This window comes from Typopeltis vanoorti, chromosome 26 (assembly GCF_054136105.1).
Source record: "Typopeltis vanoorti isolate ZY-2024b chromosome 26, IOZ_Tvanoo_1.0, whole genome shotgun sequence".
NCBI lineage: Eukaryota > Metazoa > Arthropoda > Arachnida > Uropygi > Thelyphonidae > Typopeltis > Typopeltis vanoorti.
The window spans coordinates 12252130-12270066 of NC_143574.1; the positions used below are offsets into that span (position 1 = coordinate 12252130).

Consider the following 17937-nt stretch of genomic DNA (forward strand, 5'->3'; position numbering starts at 1 on the left):
TGGTGCATTCTAAATCACTGCCTTTCTTATGAAGAACAACCAAGACCAATTTTTTCCACTCTTCGGGAGCATACCCTGATCTCCATATTTCATTACATAACATATGCATTTCTTTTACAACTGATTCTTTCCCATATTTTAGCATCTTGCCTATTATGTTGTCATCTGCAGGACTCTTGTTGTTCTTGAGATGTTTTATAGCCTTATTCATCTTCTCCTCCAAGATGTCATTTTCAAAGATCTCTGCTGGTGGAAAGATTGCTTTTAGTTCTTTGATTACTTCTGTTGCAGTATTATTCAGTTGATTTTTATATAGTTTGCTGCAATATCTTATCCATCTGTGTATGATTTCGGTCTTGTCCATCAATACTTGACCATCTTCATCTTTGACTGCTACTGATCTTGTTTGCCACTTCCTATTGACATTTCTTATAAGTTTGTAGACCTCTCCAGTTTTGTGTTCTCCATAGTACTGTTCAATGTCTTTGCACTGGTCCTCCAACCATTTGGCTTTATCAGATCTTGCTGCTTTCCATACTTCATTGCATTTTTGACGGTATAACTCATTTGCTGCCTCTGAATTATCTCTTAAGTTTCAGTTCTCTTTTCTCTTGTACCAATTTTAGGTTTTGCTGAGTTATCCATTTCTTGTTGATCTTTTCTCTTTCAGGAATTACTCCCTCTTCTGCTCTTGTATTTATATTTTGTTTTTCACTTTTTTTCACTTGGGATTTTCCAATATGTTCTGATATGCTGTTCTTAGCCTGTCTTCATTTAGTTTTGAGATGTCTCTAGCTTTTTGGAACCTTCCTTTGTACTTCTGTTTCAGTTTTAGTCTTATATTCGCAGTCACTATCCTGTGGTCCAAATCAACATCAGCTCCTTGGAATGATGCACTGTTGAACTGAAGTTCTCCATTTCTGGTCTATTAATATTAGGTCGATCATATTCCTGTGTTTGCCATTGAAGGAGTACCTTGTCCATTTACGACAATCTTTTTGTTGGAATTTGGTATTGCAAATCATCAGGTTGTTATCCGTGGCAAATTCCAGAAGCATCTCTCCACGTTCATTTCTTTCTCCATATCCAAATTTTCCCATAATCTTTTCCCATCCTGTGTTATTTTGCCAATCTTTGCATTCCAGTCTCCTCCAATGAGACTGGAATATTCTGCTCCGGCACCTCATCAATTTCTAGCTGTAGATCCCTGTAAAATCTCTCAGTGTTTTCATCTGCAATCTCTGCAGTAGGCGCATATATTTGAATCGTGGTTGGGCACTGAATCTTGCAACCATTATTCTTTCACTAACTAGTTTGTATCCTATCATTGCCTGACAGTCCTTGTTACTTAGCAGGAAACCTATGCCTGCTTCATGCTTACTTTCATTCTTGACCAGATAACTCTTCCACAATTATTTTAATAATCTGTCAAAATAATGCCTTCACTATTCCCAGCATACCTTGATTATGGATGTTTTTCCAGATGCTAAAAGCATTTTGAAAGAATACGCACGCGTGCGTGTGTGTGTGTGTGTGTATTGATCCCATGCATGAGAGATTGAAGCAACTATAAGCCAGGGGTCTTCAATGCATGGCCTATTAAGTAGTTATTTTTTCAAAATGGCCAGTGGGCAATGGCAAAGAGCTTTGAGGACCACAGGTTGCCCTCCAGCCATTTTGAAAAAATAACTACTTAACATTAAAATGCGATTAAATAAAAAATAATTTCATTGAAGCCCGCGGGCCACTAAGCTATACTGCAGTATTTAGAATTGTAAGATGCTTTCCAGATTCACAAGGAATGCTGTGCATTTGATACTTTACATAAAATCGTATAAAAATAAATATTAAATAGACATGCTTCTTCAGCCATCTACCAGCGCCAAGCAGTACTTAAGTACTAGTACTAATGTCACAGGTAGATGGCTGAAGCAGTAGTTCGTTCGAGTGTCCTGTCTAGTGCCTTACAGATACATCTCGAAGGTTCTCGATACTTCGTTATTTTCATATAAATACAAGAGGATCTCATCCACAGAGAGTCAGTCGTGAACAGTGTGATATTCCTGTATAAACACATGAATGTTCATCGTGTCAGCCATAGCCTATTGTGGTTTTATATTCAGACTTTTTTCATTTGTGTGAGCCATATTCAGTGGGTAATAACTGTTACATGACCATTTTGGATCCTTTTTTGGGTTCACCTTTCATCACTATGGCATTTACAAGAAAAAGTATAAATCAAGTGATTCTTGTCGGTTTTTTAATGAAAAGTGGACTAATTTGTACATTTTTGTACTGATCGACGATAAGCCAGTGTGTTTAATTTGTCGTGAGTCAGTGTCAGTATCAAAAGAATACAATATAAAACAACACTGTGAGACAAAGCATGCATCCAATTTCGATCACTTTCAAGAGTGGCTTGAATAGCTGAAAAAATTGCTAAAACATCGAAAGTCTTCTTGGATGGCGAGTTTGTGAAAGAGTGTCTCATCGCTGTTGGGGATATTCTGTGCCATCTGTTCAATCCCTGATTTTTCTCAGAGCCCTCATATCTGTGGTCTCTACTCTTTGATCAAGTGCTTTATTTCTAACCAAACGCTCAGATCCATAACTTAAAACTGGTTTGAGCACTGTTTTGTATACTGCTCATTTGGTGTTTTGGCTAATTTCTCTCTTATTCCATATAAATTTATTCAGCTGACTACCCGCCATACCAGCTTTGCTTATTCTGTTGTCTATTTCCATGTTTAACTTACCATCTTCACTAAAAACTGCACCTAAATAGCTGAAATGATTTACTTGTTCTATAGGTTCTCCATTCAGAATGCAGTTGATGTGTTCAATATTTCTGCCTATTTGCATAGTTTTAGTCTTTTTATTGCTGACTTTCATGCCAAATTTGTTCTAGCTGTTATTCTAATATCAGGCCTAAAGCTACTTTCTTTCATAATGAAATCCATGTAGATGATGAATAAGAGTGGAGATAATGTGCATCCTTGTCTTAACCCTGATTTTACATCAAAAACCGTGTTCCTATATTTCTGTCATTTCTAACTGCTGACTTACAACTTAAATATAGACTGTGTATTTTGTTGTGAATAATGTTTCATTTACCCCATATAATTGTAGTGTTTTGAAAAGCTTTTCTCTGAGTGCCTTGTCATATGCCTTTTTCAGATCAACAAAAAGTAAGTACAGATCCTTGTCATATTTCTGCTATTTCTCAACTATTTGTCTTAAAGTGAAATTCTGATCTTGACCTCTATTTAGCCTGAACCCAGCTTGTTCTTTTCCAAGTTTCTCTTCCATAATCATTCTCAGCTTATTTTCAAGTATGCTTGCATAATAAATCTTACCTGAAACAGTTAGTAAAAAAAAATTCCTCTCTAATTCTCACATTCATCTTCATTCCCCATAAAGGGGAATGAAGAAGCTCTCAATAATACCGGATGGTATTATTGAGAGCTCTACTTCAGTCATTGGAAATTTGACCTTCCGACCATGACCTGAATTATATAGTGTGGCCACCATAGAACTTTTATATCTCCATACTTAAGCATTTCTGGTCGATTTTCATCTACTCCATCTGCCATTCAACATTTCAAATTTTTGATGGCTTTTTCTACTTCAAGTATATATATTTCTCTTTGCATTCCTCTTGAAAATGTTCCGATATGGTTCTTTCACTGCTTGTTTCATTTTAACAGTTTTTCAAAGTATTACTGCAGACATCAAGGATATCCTTATCTTCAGTTTTAATGTTGCCATTATCATCTTTGATTCCATTTGGTACACTTGATATATTTGATACACTCGAACATGAAATACTACTCACCAAACTATACTCAATAGGTATAAGAGGAACACTGCATACATGGTTCAGGAACTACTTTTTAAACAGAACACAAGTAACAAAATAGGTACATGTCACAGTCAGGGTATACAAATAAAACACGGTGTTCCCTCAAGGCACCATATTATCACCCACTCTATTCAACATATACATTAACAATGTTCATAACATGGCCATAAGAAGTCAACTATTTCAGTGCGCAGATGACACCGCACTACTAGCAATCCACACAGACATCAACATGGCTCTCTCCAAAGCACAACAAGACCTAAATGAAATCACAACATACTTCTACCAAAACTCAATTGTAATCAATGGCAGCATAACACAGATGTTGATAATACACAACCCAAGAATTATGTGCCTCACACCCTATCGATACACTGTCACACACACCGCCGCATTGAAAACAAAAAAACCTGCCAATATCTCGAAATCAAACCTGTAGCACATGCAAAATACCTTGGTCTGTACATAGATTGCCACCTTAAATGGACAAAACATATAGAATACCTACATACCAAACTCCAGATCATTGCAGCAAAACTCTTCCAAGTAAAAGACATAATTCCATCCAACATAAAAAAACTCCTATATCACGGTATCTGCGAATCCCTACTGAGATATGGTATAACAGTCTATGCAAACACATCAAACAGCCACCTAACAAAATTAGAAATATTACATAAGAAAATTGTGTCAACAGTGATTTGGACACCTTATATGCAACAACCAATATCTGACCAGCACATGATGACACACAGAATCCTGAGCATTAAATACCTGAAACACTACATAACCTTAACAAGGAATTATTTCAACATCACCTATCGAAACAACAGTGACACATATCGTATAACATGACCTACAACATCTCTCTACATCCCTACACCTTTCAACAACTCATACGGTTCTTTTATGAGATCACATCAGATACCCAAACAACTCAACAACCTACCAAGAAATTTAAAACACATAGATAACTACAGAACATTAAAACACGAACTCTGGAAAATATACCAACAAAGTTAACATACCATTAACATCAATATACATATCACAAATCACCAGCATCCAATGCCTACAAACAGTAACAACAACAACATAAATAGTGAAGGCTAATCCCACTCTGCATAAAACTAACCCAAGCTTCGAAGTAGGTGGGATTAAAACGCCTCACTCATCTACAAGTAATCCTCGTAATCAAAGACTGCAGATTATGTAACAAAATAGTCAGTAAGGTGAATAACAATAAAGAAGATACTGATATTAGAAGAAAAAAAATTGTGTATATGTAAATAAGCTGTATAATAATAAGCTATGATATTGATATTGGAAAAAAAAAAAAGGATGTACAGTTTTTTTTTTTTTAAAAAAATCACTGCATTCTACATTTCATACTGAACAGAAAATTAATAGTGTACTTTATTGTATATATGTAAATACTCTCTATGATGATAAATAAAATGTTAGAAAAATTGCCTTCAGAATACCTTGCCACCTTCCTGGTAATTATTTTCTATATTCTTACCAAAGTCTTTCCATTATTTTTGTTTAGCCACTTTTACATGTAGCTTACCTCTCTTATATTTTCCTCTGTATTCTTTTAGGGTATCTATTGACTTATTTGCTAGAAACTTTCAGGGATGCTTTCTTGTTTTCCAGAACTGCTTCATTAACTTGTGTACACCCTGGGGTTCTTATTTTTCTGTCCTTACTGAATCTTACCTATCTGAATCAATCAGTGTCTTCTTTAGAGTTTGCCACTGAGACTCAAATGTTTGGTTCTTCTTTTTAAACTGCTTCAAATTTTCTTCAATAATGTTTGTCTACAGTTTACTTGTAAATGCTGCTAAACTTAATTCTTTTTAAAACTTTCTTACATACTGTTCTTTATAATGAAATATCCATTTTTATCTTGCTTTGCACTAAGTAATTAATGGTCACTTCCAATTTAAAATTCTCTGTACGCTGTTGTATCCTGAACCAGCATGAAGATATCACTATCAACAATTGATGTAGTTAATGAGATTTTTCTTATTTCTCTGTCTTCTCTCCACATGAACTTGTTCACATCTTTATGTTGGAACATGGTGTTAGTAATGACTGCTCTGTGTCCTGAGCCCTAATTCAGCAAATACAGGGTGATCAAAATAAAATATCCCTTTTAAGGCCTTGTGGAGCACCACCCAGTGATCCAAATTCTGTGAAAGTTTGCATGAATACATTGTGTGTTATGCAAAACCGATATGTGAGGGAGGGAAAAGTAGTTCTAAAATTTGTCACTAGGGATGCTGTATGATATGGAGGTAATTTTTCTGTGTGTGTGTCTAAGAAGGAGAAAAGCGACACAAGAATAAATAGCACATTTTTATTCATTTCTGTTATGCATTCACAGGCTGTACTGTTCAACGTGTTGCTCTTCCTAGTATGCCACAAACTGCATCCTTCACACAGAACATAGCTGGTCTGGACTGATGTTGCACACATGATTCTGATAAACCCTGTCTTCGAGAAATCCCCAGAGCCAGGAGTCGCAGATGGTCAGATCAAGTGAATGGGGGATGTGCACAGCTGATCACTATGGCTTCTGTGAAATGTTCTCGAAGAACATCCTGTATGGATCAACTGATGTGGTAGCCTCATCCTGCATGAAAATGACTGACTCCATGGACAAGCACTGATATAGCTGTGGCACAACAAAATTGTTTATCATATTGTGATACATATTGGCAGTAACTGAGCAGATCACAGGATCTGGTTGTTGAATGTCTTCAAAGAAGAATGGTCCAATGATAAATGAAGCTGTAAAGCTGCACCAGACAGTAACTTTGGGTGGATGGAAAGGAATTTGTTGGATTGCATATGGGTTTTGCTTAGCCCATACCCAGAAGTTGCAGATGTTCATAGCTCCGTTCAGGTGAACATGAGCCTTCTCTCCCCACAAAATCATCCTCTGCCATGCAGCATCCAACTCTACTCAAGTAAGGAATGTTACAGCGAATGTCAGTCGACTTTCAAAGTCCTGCAGGTGCAACTCCTGTGTCAGGGTTATCTTGAATGGTTAGAAATGAAGAATCTTCTGTAGAATTTTCCAGACAATTGTGTAAGGCATGTTCATGTGTCTTGACATCATGTTCACTGCAGGAACCAATGCTGTTGTTATTCATGTCCTGCTTCACAACAGCAGTAGCCACTTCATTCACTTGTTGTGAACTGACTGGTTTATGATCGCTTGCTAGGTCTGACTCCAAATGATCCTGTTTCTTCAAAATGACTGATCATTCATCACAGAGCATATGGAGATAGTGGACCTCGTTGACATTTGTTCAGATGACGAAGTTTGTGGAGTGCAGCAACATCATTGCAATTGGAAGTTTATTTTGCACTTGGTTAGACTATAATAAATTTAGTTTAATCCTTTATCCAAGTGTAAGCAAACAAAGTTTGCACCTGAAAATATCTTCAGAACTGAGGTAAGGTGGTACATCCCTTGGCAACTTGTAGCAAAGGTGAACCAGGCTCTCATCACCCCTTGTCTCAGTATCTCCCATAATGCAAAGCACATCTCCTTGCAGACATGTATACTGCTATGCATTAAGGGAAGGGCCACTACCCAGACCCGTTTCGACCTTTATTGAGGTCTCATCAGTGGGAGGCAGACCCAGAGTAGTGATACTAAGGCAGAAGCTATGGAGAGGTCATATTTACCTATACGAGTTGCCAACCGGTGTACCACCTTATTATTAAATTACTCTGGATTTAGAGAAAGATGTTGGAAATTTATTTCACACTTGGTTAGACTATAATAAATTTAGTTTAATCCTTTATCCAAGTGTAAGGAGATGTGCTTTGCATTATGGGAGATACTGATACAAGGAGTGATGAGAGCTTGGTCCACCTTTGCTACGAGTTGCCAAGGGATGTACCATCTTACCTCAGTCCTGAAGATATTTTCAGGTGCAAACTTTGTTTGCTTACACTTGGATAAAGGATTAAACTAAATTTATTATAGTTTAAACCCTTCTGACATTTGTCGAGTTGCATGGTATGCAAATTCCATACATTTGGCATTTACAGTGCCCCAGTGGCGAATTTTGGAACTTTTTTTTTTCTCTTCTAGATATTGCTTCTGCATGATGCACGATGTATTTCTGCAAAGTTTTGTAGCATTTGGAAAAATGGATCGCGCTCCATTGAGGCCTTAAACAGGGTTACTTTAATTTTGATCACCCTGTACTTACCATTATTATTGCATTAGCTTTGCCCTTTTCTTCAAATTTTCCCAAAATGTTCCTGTATGCATGGTGAGATTCATTTTCTACTCTGCTGTTTAGATCTCCAACAAGGAACACTTTTTTCCATTTTCTTTATGTCAGCTGCTTGTTCTAATTACTTGAAAAATTCTTCCACTTCTTAGAAGAACATTCTGTGAGGCCATAGACACAAATAAGTTTCATTATCCATTTCTTCATTTTGAAGCGTGTCCACATCACTCTACTTGAAACTGCCTTCATCAAGAAGTTTATCTTCATGTTTGGTGTTGAATGCTGTTGTTACCAAGGAATGAAGACCAAGCTTTTCCAGGAGATGTCATAGATCCAATCCTACAGATAATGTGATTAGAGCATTGGTGAATAAGTTTAAGAGAGCTGGCTCAATGCAAAGCAAATGCACTGCCCAAGATCTGGTTCTCCCACTCCTGATTCACCAAATTGGAAAGTGCCTATTGAGTTATTCCTGGACAGTTCGAGCATAATGACATTGTGTTCCATCCTTCTGAAACACTACTCTTTTAAGAACACTATCATCAAGAAGTTGGGATTTAAGAAACTGCTGAAGCATATCACATAGGCATGTGACTGTTGCTTTAGCAGAAAAAGAAAGATCCATAAATATTTGATTTTGTCATCCCAAGTGTAAATTTTTATATATATATTTATGATATATAATGAGTATAAATTTATTTTTTGATTATGTTTACTCCTCTATGATCTATTATCCTTTCCTTAAATCTTGGCTTATGTTGTATTATTTATACTTTACCTGTTATTTCTTCAACTCTAAAATTTTGTCCTATACAATTCTTACAGACTCTATCCTTATTATTACCTCTAACCCTTGGCTGCTATTAGTGTATTGCCCATGTGTGCAAAACTCTATAGACAAAGGAAATGCCTCTGGCTAGAGCCAATTCCTTTGTTAGTATACTAGTGTTAACCCTGTTTCAAATTTCAGAAAAATGTATTTGTTTACGCTGCGCCACCAGAATTCTATAGATAAGAAAAATTTCTTTATCTAAGAGCAAATACCTGGTATGGCACATGATCCTGTATCCTTTCCTTCTCTATTTCTAACCACAATAATCGAATATATTCTTATTTCGCACTGCAGTCATGACTATCCCCAATATATTTACTCATAGGTTCCCTTTATGGGTGGTGCATTGAGATTAGTGATCAGGCAAGTTATTTGTTTGACAAGAAAAAATTTATTCATTACTAATAAAGTAAGTTACAATTATTTTTATAGTCATTAACTTAACTAACGTTGGTATGAAAGGTAAATAAGATAACTCAACATAACATGGACATGCTAGTTCCCTTACAACATGAAATATTATCAAACACTATTAAAATGGGATGTCCTTCTAATTATTAACACTCCTAGAATATTTTCACACAATTATTTGTTCAAGAACTACCTTGAACAAATATATCCCCAATATATTTACTCATAGGTTCCCTTTATGGGTGGTGCATTGAGATTAGTGATCAGGCAAGTTATTTGGTTGACAAGAAAAAATTTATTCATTACTAATAAAGTAAGTTACAATTATTTTTATAGTCATTAACTTAACTAACGTTGGTATGAAAGGTAAATAAGATAACTCAACATAACATGGACATGCTAGTTCCCTTACAACATGAAATATTATCAAACACTATTAAAATGGGATGTCCTTCTAATTATTAACACTCCTAGAATATTTTCACACAATTATTTGTTCAAGAACTACCTGACAGTGACAAACTAAAATATTTTTACACTGCAATTCTCCAAGTTTTCTGACTCAGATCAATCATTCCCTATTCATGGGTCAACTCCTAAAGTCCTACAACACTTCATAAATCACAATTCTAATTAGTCCCTTTTTCTGTCACAATCTAACTTTCTTTGTATACAAAAATTGAAAAGTTCTTACTTTACCGAGGTGTCGGAATCTCATTGGCTTATACTTGCGATCATCAATTGGAATTATGACGAGGTTACCTGGCTGATACGTTCCTTAGATTCTTGCTTCTGGAAGGTAGATATGCGAATACGATCACGATTTATTGCGTACGATGTTCACGAAGCACTGTTGTCGGTGTTGGTCCACGTGGTTTCGCATTTTCTTCTTGGCCTATGCTGACCTTCTGCTATGCTGAGACCTATATGCACGTTGGCATTCTACTTGACCATATAGCCGCTTTCATTCATCTCATCCTGACCTCACTGGAGCTTCCCTTCTCCGGGAATGACTGGAACAGGAAAAAGCCTCATTTCCGTGTCGCAAAAAACTATATACCCCCTCAATGACCTTCACAAGGCACCTCAATTCCTCTGCACTCCGTTCCGACGCTTCTCGTTCTTGTCCACGGGAGAACCCCCCCCCCCTGCGCAATGTAGACCTTTGCGTACGTGATGGTCTCAGGTCATGATTTAATATTCTTATCTTGTCTGGGATTTTAGCCTAATGTTCACGTATTGATACATACTTCACCCATTCCTAAATTGCTTCCCTCCCTCCCTCCCCCCCTTTTTTTTCACATAAGACATTTGACAATACAATATTCAGCAAATTTCAAATCAAGGATGTTATTATCATTTCATTTACATTCAGTTTCTTTTTATTAATATACAAGTATTACATCAAGAATTTAGATACTTGTTAAAACTGAATGAAAGGTAATACATTATAAATTCTCTTTCATTCAAGATTTGACACAAGCAACAAATTTACTTTAGGGAAGTTCTTTTGCCATTCTTCTTTTACATGCATGCCAAGCAACAATTGGATATGATTGAGCTTTTCTGCCAATGTCAAACTCAAAATTCGATAAACTGATGTATTGTGTATATGTAGTTTTCAAGATCCCTCACTAACTGATAATTTTTGGTCCTCTTCGAATATTTCTTAAACTGATTCACTGTTTCACGTGCTGTCCTTAGGTCTTAGGTATTCACTTTTCCACTCATCATGCACAGACTAATTTCTTTTAAACTTATTCACTACTGCTTTAATTGCATGTCAATGCAATGTAGGACTGGGTCTATGAAATCTCCTTGAAAAGCATTGTCTAATTTCACAACACTTCATTCCTTTGATGCAGGATGTAACATCCCATATTATGGACTTGAAAAGAAAACATTAAAAAATTAATGAAAATGATAAAATAAAAACATCTCTAAAACATTACAGATACTTGTGTTTTATATAAAAAAAGAATAAATATACTTGTTGTAAGGATATTTATTTGAAAATCACACTGTTCCACCAAAATATGGCAGTGACTTTTGGCATGTGCGCGCGCACACACACAGTGTGTGCTCGTGTGCGTGTATTCATTCCACTTATCCATTTTAATATATTCATTTTGCAGATTGTTAAACTTTCTGAAAATGGAAAAGGCAAAAGTGTTACCCAAGCTCTTTGTTTTTTTCTGTTCTAAGTACTGATATCAGTTCTGTCATGCAGTTTGAGAAATAAAGCAGCTGTACTTATGCTTAGAATACATTCTTGGGCAGAACATTTATGGGTTTTGGTCTTATCTCAACTTTATAAATTTTTCTTATGATAGTTGTTACTCTCTCATGTCATCATGCGTCCAAAGCATGTGTAAGCCAAAACAGTTAATTCTAGAGGGATAAGAAACAAAGGAAACTTTTCAGCACAAAGGGAAAAAAAAAAGTCTGAGAACTATCATCATATAACAAAATTGCTTATATGATGAATATGCGATACATATTATATATTCATTACCATAGTCAACACTTATCTGTATGTTCCATGTTTTGGCATGTTATGGATAGTGTGCACATACAATGAAGCATTGCTACCTTACCTCTTAATGGTAACTCATATCCTTATAAAGTCATGGCAGCTGAATTTTATTCTGCAAGATAAAATTTAATGTTAGAAAAATTAATTATTTTTAACTAGTGTAACTTATGATTTTATAGTATGCTATGCTATTTAATTGCTATGTATCAATTACTTTATTCAGGAAGAAAGACACTATTTACACTCTGTGATATGCCTGTATTGTGTTTTGGTACATTTTTATTCTTTTTTACCCTTTTAGTTCTATATTAATAAATGCTGAAATAAAAGTAACAAGAATGATACATTGTAAAGTGATTTTTGATGAACGGTGGCTTCTATTTTGCCATTTCATTATTTTCATATTCACATCTGTATTGGAAACACTTTTTCTGCTAAGCAGCTCTTATGAATCGAGAATGTACTATAGTATGAAACCTGCATCAGTAGGCTGACAACTTCAGCTAATCTTGATAAATGGGCGATGATTATTGAAAATAGCTGAAAACACTAGTCACTGAACATGAGAATCCTTATTGTTCCATAGCACAGTTTGTAAATCAGATCAGTTATATCAGATCACTTGATATATCCATAAGAAAAATTTTGTCATGTTGTACCATCATTCTATATTTTGGTTTAACCAATAAGAATACAATTTGGTCGGCTAAATCCCAAATTGCCAGCCCATCCTCGTCCGTTCAGTATCCAAGTAGATACCCAACAGGGTGCACCACGAGAAGGTGAGGATTGGACATTAGATACAATAGGACATTAGATACAGTACACCTACAATAGATACAGGGAAAATATTTCAGCACTTGGCTAGAGGGACCAGAACAAGTGGCTCATCTCTTGAAGTTGAATAAAATTGTGCTCAGTAGGGGTGTAATGACTAGATTTTTTGCTTGGAGAGTTGTGAATGAGTGGAATGGGTTGCCAAAGTTAGTTGTGAGTGCTTTGTCTGTTAATGGATTCAAGGAGAGGTATGATAGATTGTGTGGAGAGATTGGATCTCCCGCAATGAATCTTCAGACTCCATGGAGGTGCCTGTATAATAATAATTTTGGTATCAGTTTCCATTTGGACCATCAGTTTTGCATAGATTAACAGGATCAACAACTTGATATTACTAGAATGAATTTTTTTACTTTATGATATATTGCTGATAAACATGGTTTTGGAGGCATAGTAAAAGTGTACTTTTTGCCTCTGGTTTTTGTTCTAATACTTTCTGCAGTGAAAATTGCAAGGCAGGTTAGGTGCCAGCCATGATTTTTGAGTTTTGATTAAATTTGTTTTTGACATTGAGTTTTGATTTTTAATTTAACTTGATTTATCATTAAGTTGGATTTAATCATTACTTCAGTTGTGATTTTGAGTAGACGTAGTTGTTTTTATTTTTGCCAAAAAAAACCAAAAAACTTTATATGTTTATATGTAGTATCATAATGTGCATGTCTGGTGTGTTAATTTTATATTAATACTTCAGGGAATAATAAATTCTGTACATTTGCTGAATTTTAGTTTCTCAGGCAGTGACTGATCAACACAAGTGGTCTTTCAAAACTGCTTCTGCAGAATTTATATCAGTTATAGTAAAGGTGAGTTTTTTGGCATCGTTAACCTTATATATGCTGTCATTTAGTTGACTACAATTTATAGGCATCCCCACTTATCTAATTAAAGTGCCATTAAAATATGTTTAAATACTTTTGATTTCAGTTCTGATAGCTTTTTCATAAAAAGCAATATCTGATTACAATAAATTGCTGATGTTGTAAGCAGCAGTAGTGTGATAACATATAAATACCGATGATATATAACTTTGCATTTAATAACTTAAAAACTCTGTAAACAGAATATAAAATTCTTAAACAAAATATAAATAATCGATTATTTTTGTATAGCATAGTGTGACAGAGACACTGCAGTTATTTATTTAATTATTATTTTGTGCACTAAATTAAGTGTTGATTATTTACTGGGTCTCTTATCTTCATTCCTTAGCCCATAAAATAACAGTGCAAGTAACTAATAAATTTTTTAATGAATGAAATAGAGTACTAATTTATGTAGTTTTGATTCTAAATTCAGAAATCAGTTGCTTAGAATGTTTCTTTTAAGCATCTTGTAGTTTTAAAATAATATGCAGTTTAATTTTTATTAGATTGTGGGGAATTCCACACTATTTTATGATCATTATATAATTATTCTAATATTTAAAACAAAAATTAACCAGAATCTAGTGGTATGGGCAGTGGCTCTATCTTGCTGAAACCAGATCTTGAGTCTGTTGGGCATACAAAATTTTCAATTAAGGCCCGATATCACTCCTCAGTGATCATCACAGTATTATCATCATTATTTTGAAAGAAGTAAGGCCAGAGAAAGAGGAAAATACTGAATGTTTTCCCTCTGTCCTGGTTGAACAAGTTTCCTTAGATTTTGACAAGTCACTCATGGAATACTTTTACTGGAAATGTTCATCATCATCAAGTCTTTCCATGCCTACTGGCACATAAGGCTGCAGTGATGGTTTTCTATCTGCCCCTGTCCCTCACAGCTGCTCTTGCTTCTGCCCAACTTGCCCATCTTCCCTCCTTCATTTCGGATTCCATCATTCTTCTCCAAGTTAATTTTGGGCAACCTCTAGAGCCCAGTGCTACTTGGGAAATTCTGTTTATCCCCATGCAAAGAACATGTCTGGTCCATTTCCATCTTCTTAGGTGAATCTCTTCATCTATTGACTTGGAGAAGGATTTCTTTAAGAGTTCTGCGTTAGTGATTGTATTTGGCCAGAAGATTTTTAAAATTCTTCTTAAACATTTGTTTTGGAATATGTCCAATTTATTACTTTGTGCATTGATAAGTTTCCAAGATTCAGAGCCATATAGCAGTACTGCTTGCACAATAGATTTATAGATATTAATTTTCACTTTAACTGTAATATTTTATGTTTTCCATAATTTATTTAATGACCTGAAACAATTTTGTGCTTTAGCAATTCTTTGTAAAACGTCTTCACTGGTGCCATATTGTTTATTTATTACTGATCCAAGGTATGTAAAAGTATCAGCATCTTCAATTGTTTCATTTTTTAGCTTCTTTATTTGATTTTTCATTTATTCGCATGACCTTGGTTTTCTTCTTGTTTATATGTGAAGACCCTCAGTTTCTTTGCAGCGAGCAAAGTCATCAGTTTTCAGCTGTAAGTCATTTAACTTGGAGGACAGGATCACTATGTCATCAGCAAAATAAAGGTCTTCCAGTGTGGATATAAAGTCCCAACGTATTTCTCTCTTTGATGATTAATTGAATTTTTCATAATCCAATTAAAATTATAAATAATAGACCAGATAGAACACAACCCTGCCTAACTCCATGCAAGACTTGCTGCCATTATACACATTCTTAATAATGTTAAAAAATTTATAAGGTAATCCATATTCTTCTAATATTTTCCAAAGTTTCTCTCTATCTACTGAGTTCAGACGCTTTACTAAAATCAATGAAGTTTAGGTAAAGTGGGGCTTGAAATTCTATACATTGTTTGATTATATTTCTAAGAGTGAATGTTTGTTGGATGGTTCCACAACCAGTTCGGAATCCTGCCCGTTCTTCTCTTAATAAATTTTTGATTTCCTTTTTTAAATCTATTAATTAAAATTTTTGTAAAAGCTTTTGCAGGAATTGAAAGCAAACTTATTCCTCTCCAATTTTCACACTTAGTCAAATCTCCTTTTTTTTTGAGAATTTTTATAATTACTGCTTCTTTCCATTGTCGAGGAATATTTTCTGTCTTCCATATTTCTTTGTATAACCTTTGTAATTTGGTAGTAGTTCTGTTAAGATCGGATTTTAGCATTTTGGCTTTGATATTATCATTTCCACATGCTTTGTTAGATTTTAATGCCTTCAGGGCATCTTTGACTTTGCTCAACGAAATCTCGTCTTCGAAAATGTTCAAAGTGGGTGTTACACTAGTTGCAATATTTTGTGCCTGTTGAGATCCTGTATCTACCTTTACGTTCAAAGTTTCATCAAAATATTCTCTCCATCTTGCTTCACTTTTGGAGCCAGTCGTCAATAACTTTCCTTGTTTGTCTCTGATGGAGGAAGGGATTGCTTTTTTGTTACCATTGATTCAGTTTATAATCTGATAAAGTTGTCTAATTTGTCCATTTTCTGCAGCTTGTTGCACTTCTTTTGCTAATTCATCAATATATTTCTCTTGTCTATAACTGGTAATTAGTTTACGGAATTAACAATGCATATAAAGTATATTAATTAAAGGTAACTTTAATAAATAACTTCTATATTTCGGCAACGTCACGTTGCCATCTTCAGGAACATAAAGATATGGTATGTGCACGCAGGCACTAACAAAAGCAAATGAGGAAGAAAGCAAGAAACTAATATTGTTCCTAAAGTCCTAATGGTGCCCTCTGGTGGGCTAATTTGGTTGACTTGGCAGTTGGGCTGAAGTTCTCAAACTGTAAGTCTCCCAAATTTGGGGTAGTTTCATGCACCCAAATTTGTTGAGGTTAGGAACGTTTTTTAGAGCTGCTGAAGATTCTTTGAATAATCTTTCGTATTTAAACTTGCTGCGGTGTATTATTTTTGTTTTCTTCCAACGAATTCTATGGTGGATATCTAAGGCATGGTCTGCCAGCCCAGAGTGACTGTACTGGTGAAACAGGATGTAGTATTTGTGTTCTAAAATTATGATATTTGTTGTTCTGCCTGTTTGGCCAAAGTAGGACAATTTGCAGCTGCAAGGGACCTGGTATACACCAGGTAGGTCTAGGGGAAGTGGTTGGTCTTTGGTAGAGCGGATAAGGGATGCCAACTTTTTATATGGTCTGTAACAAGAAGTAAGGTCATATTTTCTGAGGATATTGGTTATTTTCTCAGAGGTGCCCTAGATGTAGGGGATGGTGATAGATTTGATGTAATCTTTATTGTGGAGGGGGTTGTGGTTTACTGGTTTGAGTATTTTTTGGATTTTTTTGGGGTTATAGCCATTGGCTAAGAAAGTTAGGGCCTTGTCATCTGAGCAGATTAATTTTGCCCTGTTATATAGTGTTTTTATAACCCCATATTGTTGTGAGGGGGGGTGGAATTGCTGGTGAATGTATCTGTTAGTATGGGTGGGTTTTCTGTAAACAGAGAAAACCAAAGATCCATCAAGCTGGCAAATGATTAAAATGTCTAGGAAGGGGAGGGTGTTGTTTTCCTCTTTTTCTAAGGTGAACTGGACTCTGGGGTGTTGGTTGTTTAAGTGTGTTAGGAAGGAGTGGAGTGAGTCTGAGCCATGTGGCCAAATAGCGAACACATCATCCACGTAACAAAGCCAAATAGTGGGTTTTTGTGGGGCGGAGTTTAAGGCTTTCTCTTCAAAGGTCTCCATAAAGAAATTGGCCAAGGGTGGGGAAAGTGGTGAACCCATGGCTGTCCCCTCTATCTGTTTGTAGAACTTTCCTTGCCAAACGAAATAGCCTGAGTTCATTGTGAACTGAAATAGGGCTGAGATATTGGGAGGAAACTTGGCTTGGATGAGCTCTAGGGTTTCTTTGAGTGGGGCATTAGTGAATAGGGAGGAGACGTCAAAACTGACCATTATGTCAGTGTGTTGGAGTGAGAGGTTTTCTACACTGGCTTTAAAGTGGGCTGAGTTTTTTGTGTGTGATGGTGTGTTGCCAGTATAGTGTGTGAGCGTTTTGGCTAAATGTTTGGCTAATTTATATGTGGGGGAATCAATGCCATCCACTATGGGATGTAATGGCACATTTTGTTTATGTATTTTTGGGAGTCCATATAATCGGTGGGGGGTCTAGAGTTAACCCTTATCTGCTCTACCAAAGACCAACCACTTCCCCTAAAGCTACCTGGTGTATACCAGATCCCTTGCAGCTGCAAATTGTCCTACTTTGGCCAAACAGGCAGAACAACAAATATCAGGATTTCAGAACACAAATACTACATCCTTTTTCAC

At 35.6% G+C, this 17937-nt stretch overlaps 1 protein-coding gene across 1 annotated transcript in view; it reads left to right on the plus strand.

The window, feature by feature from the left end:
- Nucleotides 1-17937, plus strand: part of LOC150092333 (Fanconi anemia group A protein homolog) — a 388676-nt gene that overhangs the window by 97860 nt on the left and 272879 nt on the right. Inside the window, exon 12 of the mRNA XM_090415063.1 lies at nucleotides 13467-13543. Coding sequence (XP_090271189.1) covers nucleotides 13467-13543 — 77 coding nt within the window. The remainder of the gene's footprint in view (nucleotides 1-13466; nucleotides 13544-17937) is intronic.